The sequence below is a fragment of the Athene cunicularia genome (assembly GCF_003259725.1).
Source record: "Athene cunicularia isolate RWA chromosome Z unlocalized genomic scaffold, athCun1 chrZ_part1, whole genome shotgun sequence".
Classification (NCBI taxonomy): Eukaryota; Metazoa; Chordata; class Aves; order Strigiformes; family Strigidae; genus Athene; species Athene cunicularia.
Genome location: NW_020799142.1, coordinates 12,925,468 through 12,942,371, shown reverse-complemented (window position 1 = coordinate 12,942,371; position 16,904 = coordinate 12,925,468). Strand labels below are relative to the sequence as shown.

At 40.3% G+C, this 16,904-nt stretch overlaps 1 protein-coding gene across 1 annotated transcript in view; it reads right to left on the bottom strand.

Moving 5' to 3' along the window:
- LOC113489725 (interleukin-31 receptor subunit alpha-like) overlaps positions 1-16,904 on the bottom strand; it is a 32,520-nt gene that overhangs the window by 12,570 nt on the left and 3,046 nt on the right. Inside the window, exons 4-9 of the mRNA XM_026865730.1 lie at positions 13,235-13,346; positions 9,494-9,660; positions 8,262-8,401; positions 4,350-4,491; positions 4,106-4,188; positions 1,495-1,705 (exon numbers count right to left, since the gene is read on the bottom strand). Of these exons, the coding sequence (XP_026721531.1) occupies positions 1,495-1,705; positions 4,106-4,188; positions 4,350-4,491; positions 8,262-8,401; positions 9,494-9,660; positions 13,235-13,346 (855 nt within the window). The remainder of the gene's footprint in view (positions 1-1,494; positions 1,706-4,105; positions 4,189-4,349; positions 4,492-8,261; positions 8,402-9,493; positions 9,661-13,234; positions 13,347-16,904) is intronic.

Sequence of the window (16,904 nt, the reverse complement as noted above, 5' to 3'; positions counted from 1 at the left end):
CACATGTCTGGAGAGAGCCATGAAGAACAAGTTGAGAGATTCAGTAAACAAGTAGCTGTCACTCAAAAGATGGCCTGAGGTGATAGCGTAGATTTCATCAGAACAGAGGTAAAGCAGTCAAATGTAAGACCAAAACCAAGTTATTAAGTCTTTGCAGGGCACAGGAAAATGGAATGAGGGGAGTGCATTACCAAATCGTGGAAAACCAATTAGTTGCAGCTGTCTGGCAATCAACAAGGGTACTTGCGCACTTGTTTACTTGTGCATGCTATAGTTTAATTAAAAAAATCTTACTTCAGAAGAGAGAGGTTTTTCTTATACTGTAATAATTATACCTCAAGATTATAACAAACGAAACAAGTATTCTTCTATTATAAGAAAAATGTTATAAAGTAGTTTTATTGTTTAAATGAAGAAACTGTATTTAGGCATCACAAAAACTTACATCTTCATTGGAATATGACATGTACATCTTATCTATTCCTCCTCCTGTGTGCCAGTGGGGGTAATACTGAAATAGAGGACAGCAGCAGGTCTCTTAATAGTTACTTAGCCCAAAAACCTTAGATTTGCACATAATTCTGTGAATTATGAATACTATGTACCTTATGTGAAATGTTAGATTTCACATAATTCTGTTTAAACTGCTGGCATATACTTAGCTCTGAGTACTCTCCAAAAGACCTTTGGATAGGTAGATCTGTACTCGGCACTGGTGAGGCTGCCCCTCGATTCCTGTGTTCAGTTTTGGGCCCCTCACTACAAAAAGGACATTGAATGACTCGAGCGTGTCCAGAGAAGGGCAGCAAAGCTGGTGCAGGGTCTGGAGCACAGGTCGTACGGGGAGCGGCTGAGGGAACTGGGGGGGTTTAGTCTGGAGAAGAGGAGGCTGAGGGGAGACCTCATCACCCTCTACAGCTCCCTGAAAGGAGGGTGCAGAGAGCTGGGGATGAGCCTCTTTAACCAAGTAACAAGCAATGGCACAAGAGGTAATGGCCTCAAGTAGTGCCAGGGAAGGTTCAGACTGGATATTAGGAAGCATTTCTTTCCAGAATGGGTTGTTAGGTGTTGGAATGGGCTGCCCAGGGAGGTGGTGGAGTCCCCATCCCTGGAGGGGTTTAAGAGTCAGATCGACATAGTACTTAGGGATATGGCGTAGTTGGGAAGTGTCAGTGTTAGGTTAATGGTTGGACTAGATGATCTTCAAGGTCTTTTCCAACCTAGACAATTCTGTCATTCTGTGATTTAGCACACAATTATTTCTCTAGATTGAGAAAACAAGAAGTTCTAAATGGAATCTTAAATTCCTTCATCTGTTAGTTACCTTCTATTGCAATCCATTGTTAAGAAACAATACTGACTCTCACTATGCGAAAATATCAGCCTAATAAATATTCAAGAGCATGCTTAACCCTACCCCAAAGGCTGGCAAAAGGTAGCCTACAGATTGCTCATAAAAATTCTCCACTGCTCTAATGAGTGTATGGTAAGTACCTGTTGCAGAGAAGTCTGGGACAATGTAGATGGCTTGTGGAGATTCTCCTGCTTTGTTATAGGCAGAAATATTTACCCTATAACAAGCCATGGAGACATTTAGAAGAACTTTTCTATCCTTTAGAAAGATGCGATCTGATGAATTCATGCAACTGTTGGGTATTCTTTCCACATTCACATAATATCCAAGGATGTTCTCACTTTGTGTTACCTAGTAAGAGAAAACAGATTAGTATACTATAAATGTTATTACGTCCTGTGCAGAAATTCAAGAGGAATTAAATTGTATAAACAAAATATCACTTTTAATGATGGGGATAAATTCACACTATTTTAAGTAGGTTGTTAGGAATTAATGAAGCAAAGCATTTCCTTAAAATTAAGAGCATGCTTAAACTGAGAGGATTTAAGCACAGGATTAAGTATTTTGCTTAACTGAGATCTTAGTTATGTGTATCCAATTAGTGATAACAGCAGTGAAGCAGTTGTAACGTTCTCTACATTTCACAGGAACATACCCCTCATAATTAGGAACTTGAAAGTTAATGAGAGGTGTTTAGTCGCAATTTACGCCCCTGGGAATCTTCATCTTCTAGGCTCTGTTAAGCATCTGGTCTCTTTGAGGATAAACACTAGTAATTATACTACAACTTTAGAACATGTTATATATCCATTGATGCATATTTTTAAGGTGGTGATGGTTCACTCATTATTTTAACAATCTTCATGAGAGACTGGAAAATGAGTGCCCAGAAATGGAAATTACTGCTATCTAGATAGAAGTTGAACTCAATACACAAAGGCCTGCAAATTCTGCAAGGTTTACTTCTGATATCAAGCTTGTCTGCTCTTTCTTGGCACTTAATAAATAATGTGAAGATATGACAAAACTGGGAGATTGGGTTATCTTAATGAAATAATTGGATACTTTTGGATTAACATAGATAGGATGACATTCAGTAATTTAAAAGGCAGAGAGGCACATGTGTTGAGAGGAATTTCTGGTAAAGCTGGAAGCTCTTAAAATGGAAACAAATGTTTTACCCAGGATAGGAAGGGAAGCTCTGGTAAAGCTGCTGGGATAGTGTTATGGTTCTTTTACCAGGCTTTGAAACTGGAAAAGGTTTCTGTGTAGGAAAAATAATTCCTAAGATATGTGAAATATGTGGTCTATAGTACAAGAAGAAACTAGCAGAGTTTAGCTTTCTTAGTTTGGCAAAATGAGACTAGAAAAGGCTAGCACTGTTCTATCTTGTGCAGTCCTGCAGGAGGACTGTGTTATCTGCAGCCATGAAAGCCATCCATGTTGCCTGGTTGGGTGTTGAGAGCTGAAGCCAGCTCTCTTGTGACTGTTGATTGAAACCATGTAGAGGTTACTGAATGTTAGCAAAAGCAGAGGAGCTATGGCTAGCCTCTAACATCTTTAAGATGTTTTCTTTGTTTCAGATCAGCCCACACTATGGCAGCAGAGACGTTTTTTTTTTTTTTCATCTACATTTAACATATTAATTATTAAGTGCACTCCTCTCTTTGTCCCTTCAATATTTGTTGAAGCCATCTGGACTTGAACCCTACTTCATATAAGACTAGCGTGTTACCCTGAATGAAGGTCCTAGCCCTGATACTATATTTAATATTACTTTTTTTTTTTTTTTTTAACTAAAAAAAACCCTCTCTTGTCTTTTGTTTCTCTTAACAAAAATGCATGGTAACTAGAAAACTTTCCACCTCTTCTATATTTCAAAACTCTGATGGTCTCTGTCCTTTCTGCCAGGGTTGTCCTCTATAGCAAACTTCTTGGGGTTTGTAGATGCTCTTTCTCTCAGAATGTAGATAGAATCAGTTAGTTTCCATGCAAACACCTTTAGTAACAACTTGCTCATTGAAATTGTCTGTGGGCCCCTCGACTATACATTCAAGACTGTCAGTTCGCATTTCTTACCAAGAGACCTTCAGCTGGTAAAACTGACTGATCTGCTGTAGTTGGTCAGCTGACAATGGCTCCTGATGCAGAAGAGGGGATGCCTCGGATGTGTAGGTTTGAACTTTAAATGTCATTATGGGAAGCATGCAGCTAGATGCTGTTCTTGTAAGCCAGAGGCTCTTTTTCCATCTTGATTATAATGTGTTTGCACTTCTGAGTTAGTAAATTAGTAGCAGATTTACCAAGCTTTTCTAAAACTTTCTAGTCTCTTGAGAGTATGAATGCTCCTTAGGAACTCATGAGACACAAGGTGTGTCACTAGTATGTGCTAAAGATTTATGAGGATCTGTCAAGAAAAGCTCAATTGTAAGAGACAAACATGACACACACCAATTTTTAATGTAAACTGTAAAGAAAATTTATTCTAGTCAAAGATTTTGAGCCCAGAGGTTGCTGTTTCACTTAATTTTTCAAGTTCATAAATTGGTGTAGAATTTCCTTGCTAGTTTCTAGCACATAAAACACCACTGTACAAATGCAGTGAATCCTGAAGCAAGAGTACAGTATTTAATATCTTTTGCTTACACAGTGTATTCTCAATACAATGAGAAAATATTTTTTACTATAAAATAATAAATTAATAGCACAGACATAACAGAAGGTATGCAGACTCAAAGTGAATGTTACCTCCCACTTCAGAAGAACACTTCTTCTGCCTGGAGAGATTTCAGTAGTTGCATTATATGATATTCTTGGCCTGTTCATGAGTTCTGGTAAATGTGGAAAAAGATGGACACATGCACTCATTTGAATCAGTATGATCTTCATATTTTCAACAGTATCTGAAAATGCTATTTCATATGATACAACATTTGAAAAAGCTTTTACTTTGATGCTTATTCCCAGTAGGACAAAACTGTATTTCACTTACTGTGAGGGACCAAAACCTCTTTACTCCAAACACAAACACAGTGGAGACCATCACTGGCTATGCATCTGAGCTGAACAATGTATGAAGTCATAGCATTTAAGTTCGAAATGGTGACATTGACAGCATTGCTTTCTACAGGCACCTAAAACCAAACGAAATTTAATTTATGTGGCAGCAATAAAATGTAATCATAAGTTAACTGTTTTCTCAGTCAAGGACCAGTCTTCTGATTGCAGCTGGGAGTAGAGGCTCCTGCCATCAAAGAAAAATTACTACATATTTTAGCCAATGTCTTCTCATTCTTTCAAGAAAATACCCTCTCTTTCATGAACTTGTTCTGCTTAGTCAGGACACGTAAGCAACACTTTAGGTCTACATATCGCTTTTAAAATCAATTAGGCAGTATATACTGAAAAATAATCACATTACTCTGAGCTTTGTTGGCATTCTGAAGAACATCAACGTCAAATTAAATATATTTTTTTTAAAAAAATCTCCTTATTCTCAAAAGTTACAGTATGTCTAAATAGGTCCATGTGATTGATGTAAGGAGCGTGGCTGGACTGAATGTGGGGCTGCCTGTGCCTTAGCACCACAGAAGTAATGTGTATGTGCAGCTGATGATGGCACTGGAGCTCCAGCAACTGTGTAAGGAATGGAGATTGTCTTGAAACAAAGACACCTGTGTCTAAGGAAATCCCTACACTGAAAACTGGACAAGAATATATGATAGAAAATTGTTGCTATATGCTTGAACTATTTTACACCCTTCCCCAGAAATCTATTTGAGGCTGCTTTTGGAGCACAATATCATGCATTAAATGGACTTTTGGTCTGGTTACTTCCAGGTGTTACGATGTTTTTGGTAGAAGTGCTATTTCAGATTGAAATATTTGTTTTAGCATTTGTCTCCTGTAAAGTTTTTTCTTAATTATATATATTTCCTAAAAAAGAAACAAATCAACAAAACAAAACCAACAAAACCCCACTCAAATCCCTCACTTTTAAGTGACCAGTTCTTCTCTTTGGTTTTCTTCAGTGCTTTTTTTTTTTAACTGAAGTTAATTAATTAACTTTCTATACTTTTGCTAATAAGCTAGCTTAGTTACAAAAAACCCCCACAACACACAATATTACAGAAACACTCCCAGCCTCTGACAGAACAACATGGAAGTGAAATCAATTTAAGACTCAAGTGTTAAATTACATTACATCTACATTAATTCTATTCTTGATAAACATTATTTCTCAGCTAGCTTTATATAGCCTCTGTGCTTGCATGCCCACACTCACCCTCTCCCTTCAGTCCCATCTGCAGATGAATCACAGAATCATCTAGGTTGGAAAGGACCTTGAAGATCATCTAGTCCAACCATTAACCTAACACTGACACTTCCCAACTACACCATATCCCTCAGCGCTAAATCGACCCGACTCTTAACACCTCCACCTCCCTGGGCAGCCCATTCCAACGCCTAACAACCCCTTCTGGAAAGAAATGCTTCCTGACATCTAGTCTAAACCTTCCCTGGTGCAACTTGAGGCCATTCCCTCTTGTCCTATCACTTGTTACTTGGTTAAAGAGACTCATCCCCATCTCTCTACAATCCCCTTTCAGGTAGCTGTAGAGGGTGATGAGGTCTCCCCTCAGCCTCCTCTTCTCCAGACTAAACACCCCCAGTTCCCTCAGCCACTCCCCGTACGACCTGTGCTCCAAACCCTATACCAGCTTTGCTGCCCTTCTCTGGACACGCTCGAGTCATTCAATGTCCTTTTTGGAGTGAGGGACCCAAAACTGAACACAGGAATCGAGGTGCAGCCTCCCCAGTGCCGAGTCCAGGGGTCAGATCCCTTCCCTGTCCCTGCTGGCCAAGCTATTGCTGACACAAGCCAGGATGCCATTGGCCTTCTTGGCCCCCTGGGCACACTGCTGGCTCCTGTTCAGCTGGCTGTCAATCAACACCCCCAGGTCCCTCTCTGACTGGCAGCTCTCCAGCCACTCCTCCCCAAGCCTGTAGCGCTGCTGGGGGTTGTTGTGGCCCAAGGGCAGCCCCCGGCATTTGCCCTTAGTGAAACTCCTGCAGTTGGCCTCAGCCCATGGCTCCAGCCTGTCCAGGTCTCTCTGCAGAGCCTCCCCACCCTCGAGCAGATCAACACTCCCACCCAACCTGGTGTCATCTGCAAACGGACTGAGGGTGCACTCGATCCCCTTGTCTAGATCATCAATAAAGATGTTAAACAGGAGTGGCCCCAAAACAGAGCCCTGGGAGACACAACTCGTAACCGGCCACCAGCTGGATTTAACTCCGTTCACCACAACTCTTTGGGCCCAGTTGTCCAGACAGTTTTTTACCCAGTGAAGCGTGTGCCCATCCAAGGCAGGAGCAGACAGTTTTGTCAGGAGAATGCTGTGGGAAATGGTGTCAAAGACCTCCCTGAAGTCAAGGTAAACTACATCCACAACCTCTCCCTCATCCAATAAGCAAGCCTACAAAAATGCAGCCTAGATTCATTTTATGAAGAGTTTGCAGCCTAAGTTCACAGGATCAGCTGGGACATGGGAAATAATGAACATTCATTACCTGTAATCTTTCAGTACTTGGCCATTCTCACCACGCAGTATGGCTGTCTTTACAAATCCTCTACATTACTAACTTGAATCTCCTATCTACCTCCTCTGTCTCCAGAACTGTAGGACATGCATTTTTACTGCTCTAAACTCTCTGCTCTTCCACATGTTGTGTACCAGACTGTCTGAACAGGATTATCTATCTATTGCACTACTGGGTGGAGTATGTTTGGGTATCTGGCTGTCCTAGAATGGTCTAGGACTTGTACGTCAATGAACAAGGGGACCCTTTCAAGACTTGCATGTTCCTTGTACTGAGATGAAACCTTACATGGGACACTCATAGTACTGCTTCTGAAGTAGCTAAACAAAAGTGGCAGCCAGCTATGAGAGAAATGGAAAAAATAGCATAGGTCTTCTGATATAAAGGGAAGAATGTGGGAGATTCCGGTGCTACGAAAGCAGCAAAGACACTCACAGGAGAGCACAGATGCTTAAGAAGTGGGAACAGGGTTTTTTTAGACAGTTTTCTTCTTGGAGTTCTGTTCTACCTGATAAGCACATATTCTTCATCCAACTACAGAAAACAGAGCTTGAAATACAGACAGTTTCAGGGACTCAGTGATACAAATCATGTGTATGTGCATGCCTGCTGGCAACGCCTTTTCATGGTATGCTGGTTGGCAAGGGGACGAATGCATGCAGATCTTACTGGAATTATGATTTTCCACCTCTTTCTTAGTTCCTTTAATTTAAGGTACTGTCCTCTTGCTGCACCATATTATCACCGTTGCACATCCTAAAATGCATCTGTAAGTTATCTTGTATGACAGAGAAATTATTTCTCTTCTTGCCAAAGAAGGAAATCTGGAAAACTGATACAAAAGTGTATGAATGGTTACCTTAAAAATCACGGCAAGATGATCTCTAATCAGACTGAAAATCTAATGGTACTAGCAAAAAGATTAATATTGCCCATCACTTAAAGTGTTACCAGGATTTGAGTTTGTATGGCATTTCTGATATCTTCTTTATCTTTTGAATCGCTGATGTTGTACTGTCTCATTGGAGGGTTAATGAACCAACTGACATGCCATTCTGCTTTTTTTCTGTATAAAACTACTAATCTTTCTTTCCCAAACAGCTTAGGATCTGTTGGAACAAAACTGAGACCTTTGTGAGATTTGCCTACAAACTGTCTTTGTGCTGTGCCTCCTTGCTATCCATCTTGTGTGTTCTTTTCTGTAGCATCCTGTTGGTGTCCTGTCATATGTGCTATGTACCACTGAGCTGATAGTAAGGCACCTCATGTTCTCAAGTGATTGTCACATGGAAGTACTTACCAGCGTCCACTGAGTAGATTCTGTGAGTGCTTCTCTGTACCTCAGCTCATATGGTGTAGGAATTGCAGGCAGGTCCCACTTTATTATCAATTGTTTTGTGATCTGATGAGCATTTATGTTAGATGGTGTCAAACACTTGCCTAAAATTGGAACATGCGGCTGTTATAGATGCAAAAGAAGCAGGAAAGCTGTGGTAATTATGTCTGTCAGGTGTGGTTTTATAAAAAATAAAAGACTTGGCACAATACTGAACAATGAAAGACTTTAAAAAGATTGCAAACAATTACTAAATCTTGATGGTATTGACAAAATAGGGTTGTTCCTCTTGTTTTTCTTTTGTGAATGCTTCTACTGATTTCAAGAAGACCCTTTTTCTAAGCAGGTGCTATTCTGAATGAGTCTGAAAGGCAAAATAAAAATGTCAAGATGACCTATAATTGTGAATTGTATAAAAAATGTCCAGAATGTCTTCCAGTTTCAGTAACTGTGTTTAGCTATATAACCGTAAGTGCAAATTCATTTTTGTCTTTCCCTCCAATAAACACAAGATGGCCAGAAGTCTCCAGAGGAGGTCATACTGATAATTTGGGTTGTACTGGTAGTGCCCCCCAGCAGCAAGAAGCACTGTTTTTTCTTGGACCATGATTACTTTGAGAAGGTGAAGTTTGGGAAGCTCTTAAAGTTATCTCAGTGATCATACACTGCAAGGAATCTTTAAATAAACATCCATCTAAAGGACATAGTTAATAGAATTTCTTTTTTCATATCTCACGTGCAGGCATTGTGTAATGGGTAAGTGGCCTTCGGAAAGAGCTGAACTTTGAAAAGGTTTCTCAAAACTCTAAAGCTAACAAGGATTCCTTAAGTACATGATACTGAGCCAACCTGCTCCTTATAAACCAGTAAAGTTCTTCAGAAAATGGTCAAAGAGGGCACAGGAAACTGGTTAAGTACTGTGCACAATTATCACTACATACTTTTCTGAATATGACTATTTTACAGTTTAGCAAATTATTTAAAGCAAAACACTTCTTCCATAAAAGCTGACAAACTTCTGTTATTGACTTAAGTAAAGATTTCATCCAAGGAAGACAAACTGCAGCTTAGCTCTCCGAATCAGTAAAAATAACAAGTGCATATTGGGAACAACAAATCTGGAAATAATCTTTGAAGAAAGTGCTACCACTGTTTCAGATGGGCAGTGCAGTAACACAACTTGTGAAGAACTGTACCTGCTTCACTTGGTATAACTGAAATGTTCTTTCCTTTCACACAGCTGTCATGGGCGTAATTCACTGCTATCCAAATAGCTGCAGATCGCTTCATGTAGAGATTCCTTCTTCCTATTGTGATGGAGGATGATGATGTGTTGCGTTGAAAAAGTTTTGGTATTCTGTCCCTTCAGAGAAAAGGAAGCAGAATGAAAACCAAGCATTTTATTGTATTATAATTATTCGTTCATCTCCCTGCTCCAGAAAGCATCATTACAGCAATTGGTAGTTTTCCAGGTACCTATATACAAAATTCAGTATCTTGAAATCTTGAAGGTGAGGCCTGAGCATCTAGAAAGAGCAAGTGTAATTCCACTACCGTAGTAACTCTACCAAATTTAAATATGCAAATCCTTGTTGTGTGGTAGAGAACTGTTAAATTTCTTAAACTTGTAAGGCACAGCATGATAAAAGACAAAATCCTTATGACATTCTTTTGTACTTACAGTGGGATATAAAGAGCATTTAGAAGGTATAAAACTGGGTTAGAAATTATGTCATAAAGTCTACTTGCCACCTGCCATAGGGGAACCTAAATTCCTTTTGAACAGCAAAATTTCCTAGATACTTGAATCTAAAATACCACAAAGGTATGGAAAACCTCTTACAATTTATATGCCTGTCTTCTGACTTTTGTTCTTCCAAAGCAAAGTTTGATAGAGATGTCTAAATATCACCTCAGTCCTCAGCCCTGCAGACTTTTTCTAGTATACCTAATGCATACAGCACAGAATGTCCAGGAGGTGTAAGGCCTTGCATAGCAGGCTGTTCCTGTTCTGCCTATTTTTTTCCCCATCTTCTCTCTCATTTATTCTTTGCCACAAAAGGAACAGATTTTTTTCTATGTTAAAACTGTGCCAGTTCAATGTTCTTAAAGAAATGGGCTGACATACTAATTGCCTACCTACAAGTTTCAAGTATTAAATGTGCTGATGCTGATCATGATACAACATTTAAAAACTGAACTAAACCACTTGAAGGGTCCTCAATCTTCTACTTCAGACTAGCTGTGAATCAGCCATTAGTATTTCAAAGCATGATTTCAAATGCTTGGATGGAACTTCTCTGTGGGAGTATTTATCTTTAATCCTTTTCTCCCTGACAACTAAATCAAAAGGAGCAAGGATAAGGATCAACTTCAATGTCAAACTGATGTTACTTGCAGAAAGGGGTGATGTCATCTTCCAGGCAAGAAAAAAGCCCTTTCAAGTGTTTTTTGTTTTCCTCTAACCCAGTAAAAAACGAGAAAGGAAGTTTTCCTTTAAGACCACTGGGTTGAATCCTTGGAGACTGAGGTTCAAGTGCTGTCTCTGTCTTGGGAAAAATCAACATTGCAATTGCAATTGCCTCCCCGGTCACCCATCCACCTCCTTTTTCACTCTTTTTTCTGCCTTCTCTGTTCATAACATCAACACTGCAGCCTAGGAACAGCACAGTCTGATTTTGGCTGAGACTAAGAACAACTAGCTTACAAATACTTCAGCTGACATCATGTCTACAGAAGCAGAGCCATTTCACAGGTACTTCTCCCCTTCCAAGAAATCGGGGCTTCTGGAAGACCCAAGAGGCAAGACATTAAATGCAGTGGGGTTTGGTGTTTATTATAAGTTAACACCTGCTGTTATCTCCAGTGAGAAAATACTGAAGGTGATGGGGAAAGTAACCTCAGCCCTGAGGTGGTTGCTTTGCTCCCATCTGCAATGTGCAGATCACACTGGGGAATTTCCCAGTGCAGTGACATTTCCTTAGCTTTAGGAGATGCTCCTAACCACAGCTCTTTTTTAATGCAGAGTGGTGGGTTATGTGGCAAAATAATCAGCAATGGGTATCAGAATTTGCCAACAGCATAGTGTGTTGTACCCTGTGTACCCCTTGATATGGTCTCATGGCAAATATCATGTCTTGTGATCTCATTTCTCTCTTCCTAAACATACCCTTAATCTCAAGGGAGATCCCAAATATGAGAAGAATCCGTTTTGTAATGTAGGTACTGAGACAGGAGTCTACCTGATTTTTTTTTTTTTAACAAACCAATGGGCAGATGATGATTTAATCTGCCAATCTGTATTTTACCTGGCTTATTTGTTTTAGATTTCTCAAAAAAGGCACAATTGAAGATACCCATATTTTAAGGTCAGTTTAAGATTAACCCTACAAATTCATTCCATCTATTAAATCAATACTTGATAATTCAGAATTGCAAGAAAATACATTAAAATCTATTTTTCTTATGTGCCTTATCTGGCATCTCCTTGAACACATGCTATAGCATAATATATAACGTACAGGAAAACCAGCTTAGTGTCTATTGTTTGTTTGTTTGTTTGTTTGTTTTACTTTGAATGCATTAGTGTTGAATTTCAATGTAAGTCAATAGATGCAAATAGAACTAATTGGTTATGGTGATCTTTGGCAACAGTGTCTCAAACAGTGCATTGGAGGCATGGAAAGATGTATAATGACTCTTTGTATTGAGTTTGTGTGACAAGATTTTAGTAGGGGGAGGGGCTACAGGAGTGGCTTCTGTGAGAAGCTGCTAGAAGCTCCCCTTGTGTCTGAAAGGGCCAATGACTGCCAGCTCCAAGGTGGACCTGCCACTGGCCAAGGCCAAGCCCATTAGTGACTGTGGTAGCACTTCTGTTGTATTTAAGAAGGGGAAAAAAACTGTGCAATTGCATCCAGAGAGAGGAGTGTGAATATGTGAGAGGAACAACCCTGCAGACACCGAGGCCAGTGAAGAAGGAGGGTGAGGAGTTGCTCCAGGCACCAGAGCAGAGACTCCCCTGCAGCCCCCGGTGCAGCCCCCGGTGGGGCAGGCTGTGCCCCTGCAGCCCGTGGAGGGCCACGGTGGAGCAGATCTCCACCTGCAGCCCCTGGGGACCCCACTCAGAGCAGGTGGATGCCTGGAGGAGGCTGTGACCCTGCGGGAAGCCCACACTGGAGCAGGCTCCTGGCAGGACCTGTGCCCCCGTGGTGAGAGGAGCCCACGCTGGAGCAGGTTTGCTGACAGGACTTGTGACCCCACGGGGGACCCAGGCTGGAGCAGCCTGTTCCTGAAGGACTGCAGCCCGTGGGAGGGACACACACTGGAGCAGTTTGTGGAGCACTCTCTCCCGTGGGAGGGACCCCACACTGTAGTAGTCCTCCTCCTGAGGAAGAAGGAGTGGCAGAGACAACCAGTGATGAACTGACCACAACCCCCATACCCTGCCCCCTGCACTACTCAGGCGGAATAAGGTAGAAAATTGGGAAAGAATTTAAGCCTGAGAAGAAGGTAGGAGTGAGGGGAAGGTGTTTAAGATTTGGTTTTCTCATTATTCTACTCTGATTTGATTGGTAATATTTTTTTTTTTTCCCCAAGTTGTCCTGTTTTGCCTGTGACAGTAATTGCTGAATGCTCTCCTGTTCTTATCTCGACCCACAAGCCTTTCATCTATTTCCTCTTTTACTGTCCAGCTGAGGAGAGGGGAGTGATAGAACAGCTTTGATGGGCACCTGGTGTTTAGTCAGGGTCAACCCACCACACTCGTACAAGCTCTTACCAAATCAATAGGTAGTGATGAGATGTGAAGAAAGATTTTGATCAGTATTGGTAACAATCTACAATGTGATGCAAAATGTTGGAGCAAAACTCTGTCAGGTAGGAAGCATGCTGAACTGGAATGACAACTTTACATTTTCTGAAATTACTTTTAGACTTACCATTTTAAGAATATGGTATAATTAACCGTGTTCGGAGCACTGGGTACTGGCAGCCAGGTGCAGGTTAGATCGTCATTTAACTCTTTGTAGCATACCAATTCATTGTCCCAATCTGCAAGATGAAAACATGGACTGGAAGAAACCCCTCACAGGCAACTGTTTACCATTAACTGTTTACCAGTGCGAGCTGACTATGAGAAGCAAAATCAAATACAAAACAGGCTATACACTTTTATACAACAAAATAAGGACTGGCTGTGAGTCCTTATGTCATGTTTACTCTCAAAGCAAGTAGTTCACTAATGTTTAGGACAAGGGACAGAGACATTTACAAACCTCATCAGTCCTAATGCTTCCAAGTAAAACCTGGTTTTCCTACAATAAGGTGAAAAAGAATAATTCTTCCTGTGTTTTATGATGTTGTTACCAGCTGTTATGTATCCAACAACATAATGCTGAAATGCTTGCTATGGTGTTTCCTACAACTTTGTGTCATTACACCTTTGAACTGTGTTTCTCTGCTTCGATAAGTGATGTCTTGCCTCTGCACTTAATGCTACTGCATTCTTTGGCACAAAATTTGCAGAAACAAACTGCATATATTCAAGGAAGCATTCCTAGCTTTTGTCCCTCTACTTCAAGGAAAGATATTGCAAGGTAATCTCCTTAAACCAGTTGACAAAATTACTGTGAATCTCTGCCCTAAGAGACCTTAAATTTTTATCTTCCAGCTCTCCTCTGGTTTCAGACAGTGCCTGTCTTTCCATTGCATTTCTGGAAGTGCTCAACTGTTCGCTAAAAAAAGCCAATGCTATACAAAGCATTGGCTTCTGGTGAGTTACTCTGGATCTGGGGAGCAAGGCCCTTCCATGGGGGAGCAGCTGTGATTTGGGAACCCTCGAGAACCAGGAGTATCTACCTTGCATGGGAGGGATGCACAGTTCACTAGCAGGATTATAAACTGGTTTTGGCAACAGCTCTGCCTGGAGCAGTTTATCAATTGTTAAACACAAATTTATGGACATTTTTGAAAGTGCAGGCCAGAACTGACTGCACACAAGGGTGAAACATCTTAGAAATGAATGCCATGCAATTAAGTTAGGGAAAAAAAGAAGAGAGGGACAGCATTTTAGAGTAACACCAAGGGCCAATACGATGTTTTCGTAATTTCCAACTAGCAAGAACTACTGTAGAGATTCTTATAAATCATTATCGCTGCAGCATAGGGCTAATTATCAACAGTAGAACCCATTGACTAGACTCCAGAATTACTCCAAAACCATCAGTCATCTCTATCTGGAGTTCAGAATAACGCACTGTTGCTGGAGAAAAACAATATGCCACCTATACCAGCTTCATAAAGATCACATTATAAAGCAGGAGGACCATATGTTTATGTACAAAATGACTTGTGCTTAATTTTTAGAAAGAAAAATATGGGGGGGTTTTGTGACTGAACATATACATTTTTCAGTTGAAGGGAAATTAAACACTGATGACATTCTTAAAGGAACTCATTTTTGGTCTCTAGTGGTTAAGCTTATTTCAATATTTCACAGATCTCTTATCAGAAATGCTAGTGATAAAATATGACTATCTTCTTCTGCTTTGTGTCTTACTGTCTGAACTATTAGTTCAGAAGAATTAGCCATGATGTTTCAAGGTACCACCCACGCATCTAAAAAAACCCCAGAATTATTTTTTTTTTTCCCTTCAGAAAAGTAGATAAGGATCATAACAGGTACAGGATACTGAAGGTGATACAAATTAATTTTTCCTCATGAGTAGAGTTACATGTTCTTTATATTTATTAGCTTCAATGAGTTGCCAACAAGCCTATCAATCTTGAATAAGGAACATTTTGCTATTTGGTAAGTAAATATGCGTATCTCTGGAGTTGGTGTCACTGCATGATCATGGTATCTCATAACAAAGGTTATGAGATAAAAGATCAGTCCTCCTGTCTTCCTCATCCAAAGCCATTTCTTCCTACCTACTTACTATTTTTGGTATACATTCATCATTCAGATGGCAGATGTATGTTTAAGTTAAAAGTCGATTTGGAGAAAAACTGTGTCCATCAGATGAGCACAGCTCAGACTTTAATACCCTTACCCTATGACACTTGCTTTCTCCTACTAAAAGAAATGTGCTTTTTAAATAAAGTTATGCTGCATCAGTTGAGGTGTCTGAAGCTTTCAGGAAGGTGTGGTTAGGTCTTCCTTGTTTCTACAACTGAATTCTTTGATATCCTAGTCTGATCACCAAACCAAATCTTGGCCACCTCAGACACGGTACTCTAACAACTGGGGAAAGTAGCAACTACTCTTACATTCTTCTCTTTTACTCCAAATTAAGCATTTCATTTACTTAGTTTTTTTTTTTTTTTTAAAGAAATACTTGGAAACAAGACCTTTTTGGAACTGCAGTAACACTTCATGTCAATACGTTTGTAGCATACTGCTCCCAAAACCATTTGAAATAACAGTTTTGGAGTGATGAGAAGAAAAATATTTTCAGTCTGCTACTAAATTTCTACTAACTTCATCCTCAAGTAATTCACGTTAACTGAAATCCAAGTGGTGACTGCAGCATCACAGACCTGTTTCGGCTTATAGAACAGGGGGTTGTATGGTTCCTCATGCTCTCAGTCTTACAGAAAACCTCTGGCTTTCTTTATGAGAAGACAGTATTAGAATGTCAAAAGAAAAAATAGTAATTTTATGTGTGGAAATGATGTATTAGCTCAACTAACACCACAATACACCACCCTGCTGCCAATATACGTAAGTTTTATGTAACTTTCTCCGGATGAACACAATGAATGTTACACACTGTTGGTTTGTTTTTTGTTTTTTTGTTGTTTTTTTTTTTTTTTTTCCACTTGTCCTATTTGTGGATATTATTGTCCACATCCACATTCAATTTTATCCTAGTGCTTTTTTGTTTTACTGTACAGCTTCCCCTTAAAGAACATGCATGCTACTAGTTCTTCCCATGTCACGTAACATGACTGTGCTCCAAGAGCTCTGCAAAAAGAGAAAAAAATGTTTGATGTTCTGAAGACATCCAGTTTCTTCTTAAAAAAAAAAAAGTTCAATTTTTTCACTTTGGAACTTGTGGGTTTTCTTCTTGTGCATCTGGTGTTCGCAGTAATGCTTTAGTAGAATTTAGTCTGATTGGCTAATAGCAAGGACTAGAAAATTACCGTTCGCTAATTTCAGAAAAAATTTAGTTCTCCCAGTAACATCTTATCCAGTGCCACTGCGTACTCAAAACCCAGCCTTCTCTGCTCTTAGCAAGTGGGACATTTCTGCCTAAATTTAGCGTGAAGAGCATCAGATGACCACCATCTGCCGCATAATAACCTCTACCGAAACGCGCTGGACTGGTCCTTTTTGCCATTAACAGTAATTCCTCAGTGAAGTGTGATGCATAAATAATCGCCACTCATAAACACTACAGATTCTACCGACTTTTGCAATGACGGTGGCGTGCCCACTCGGGGTTTACTGACAGCTGGCTGATTACCTCCACGTAGCTGTAAACACTGCGTCACCCCACCGGCACAGGTGCCCGCGCTGCCTTGTGGGGTTTTCCCGCCAGGAGACTGCAGACGATGCTTCTGAGATAAAAAACTGCTTTTCCGAGGGCGGGCAGGCAGCGCCCG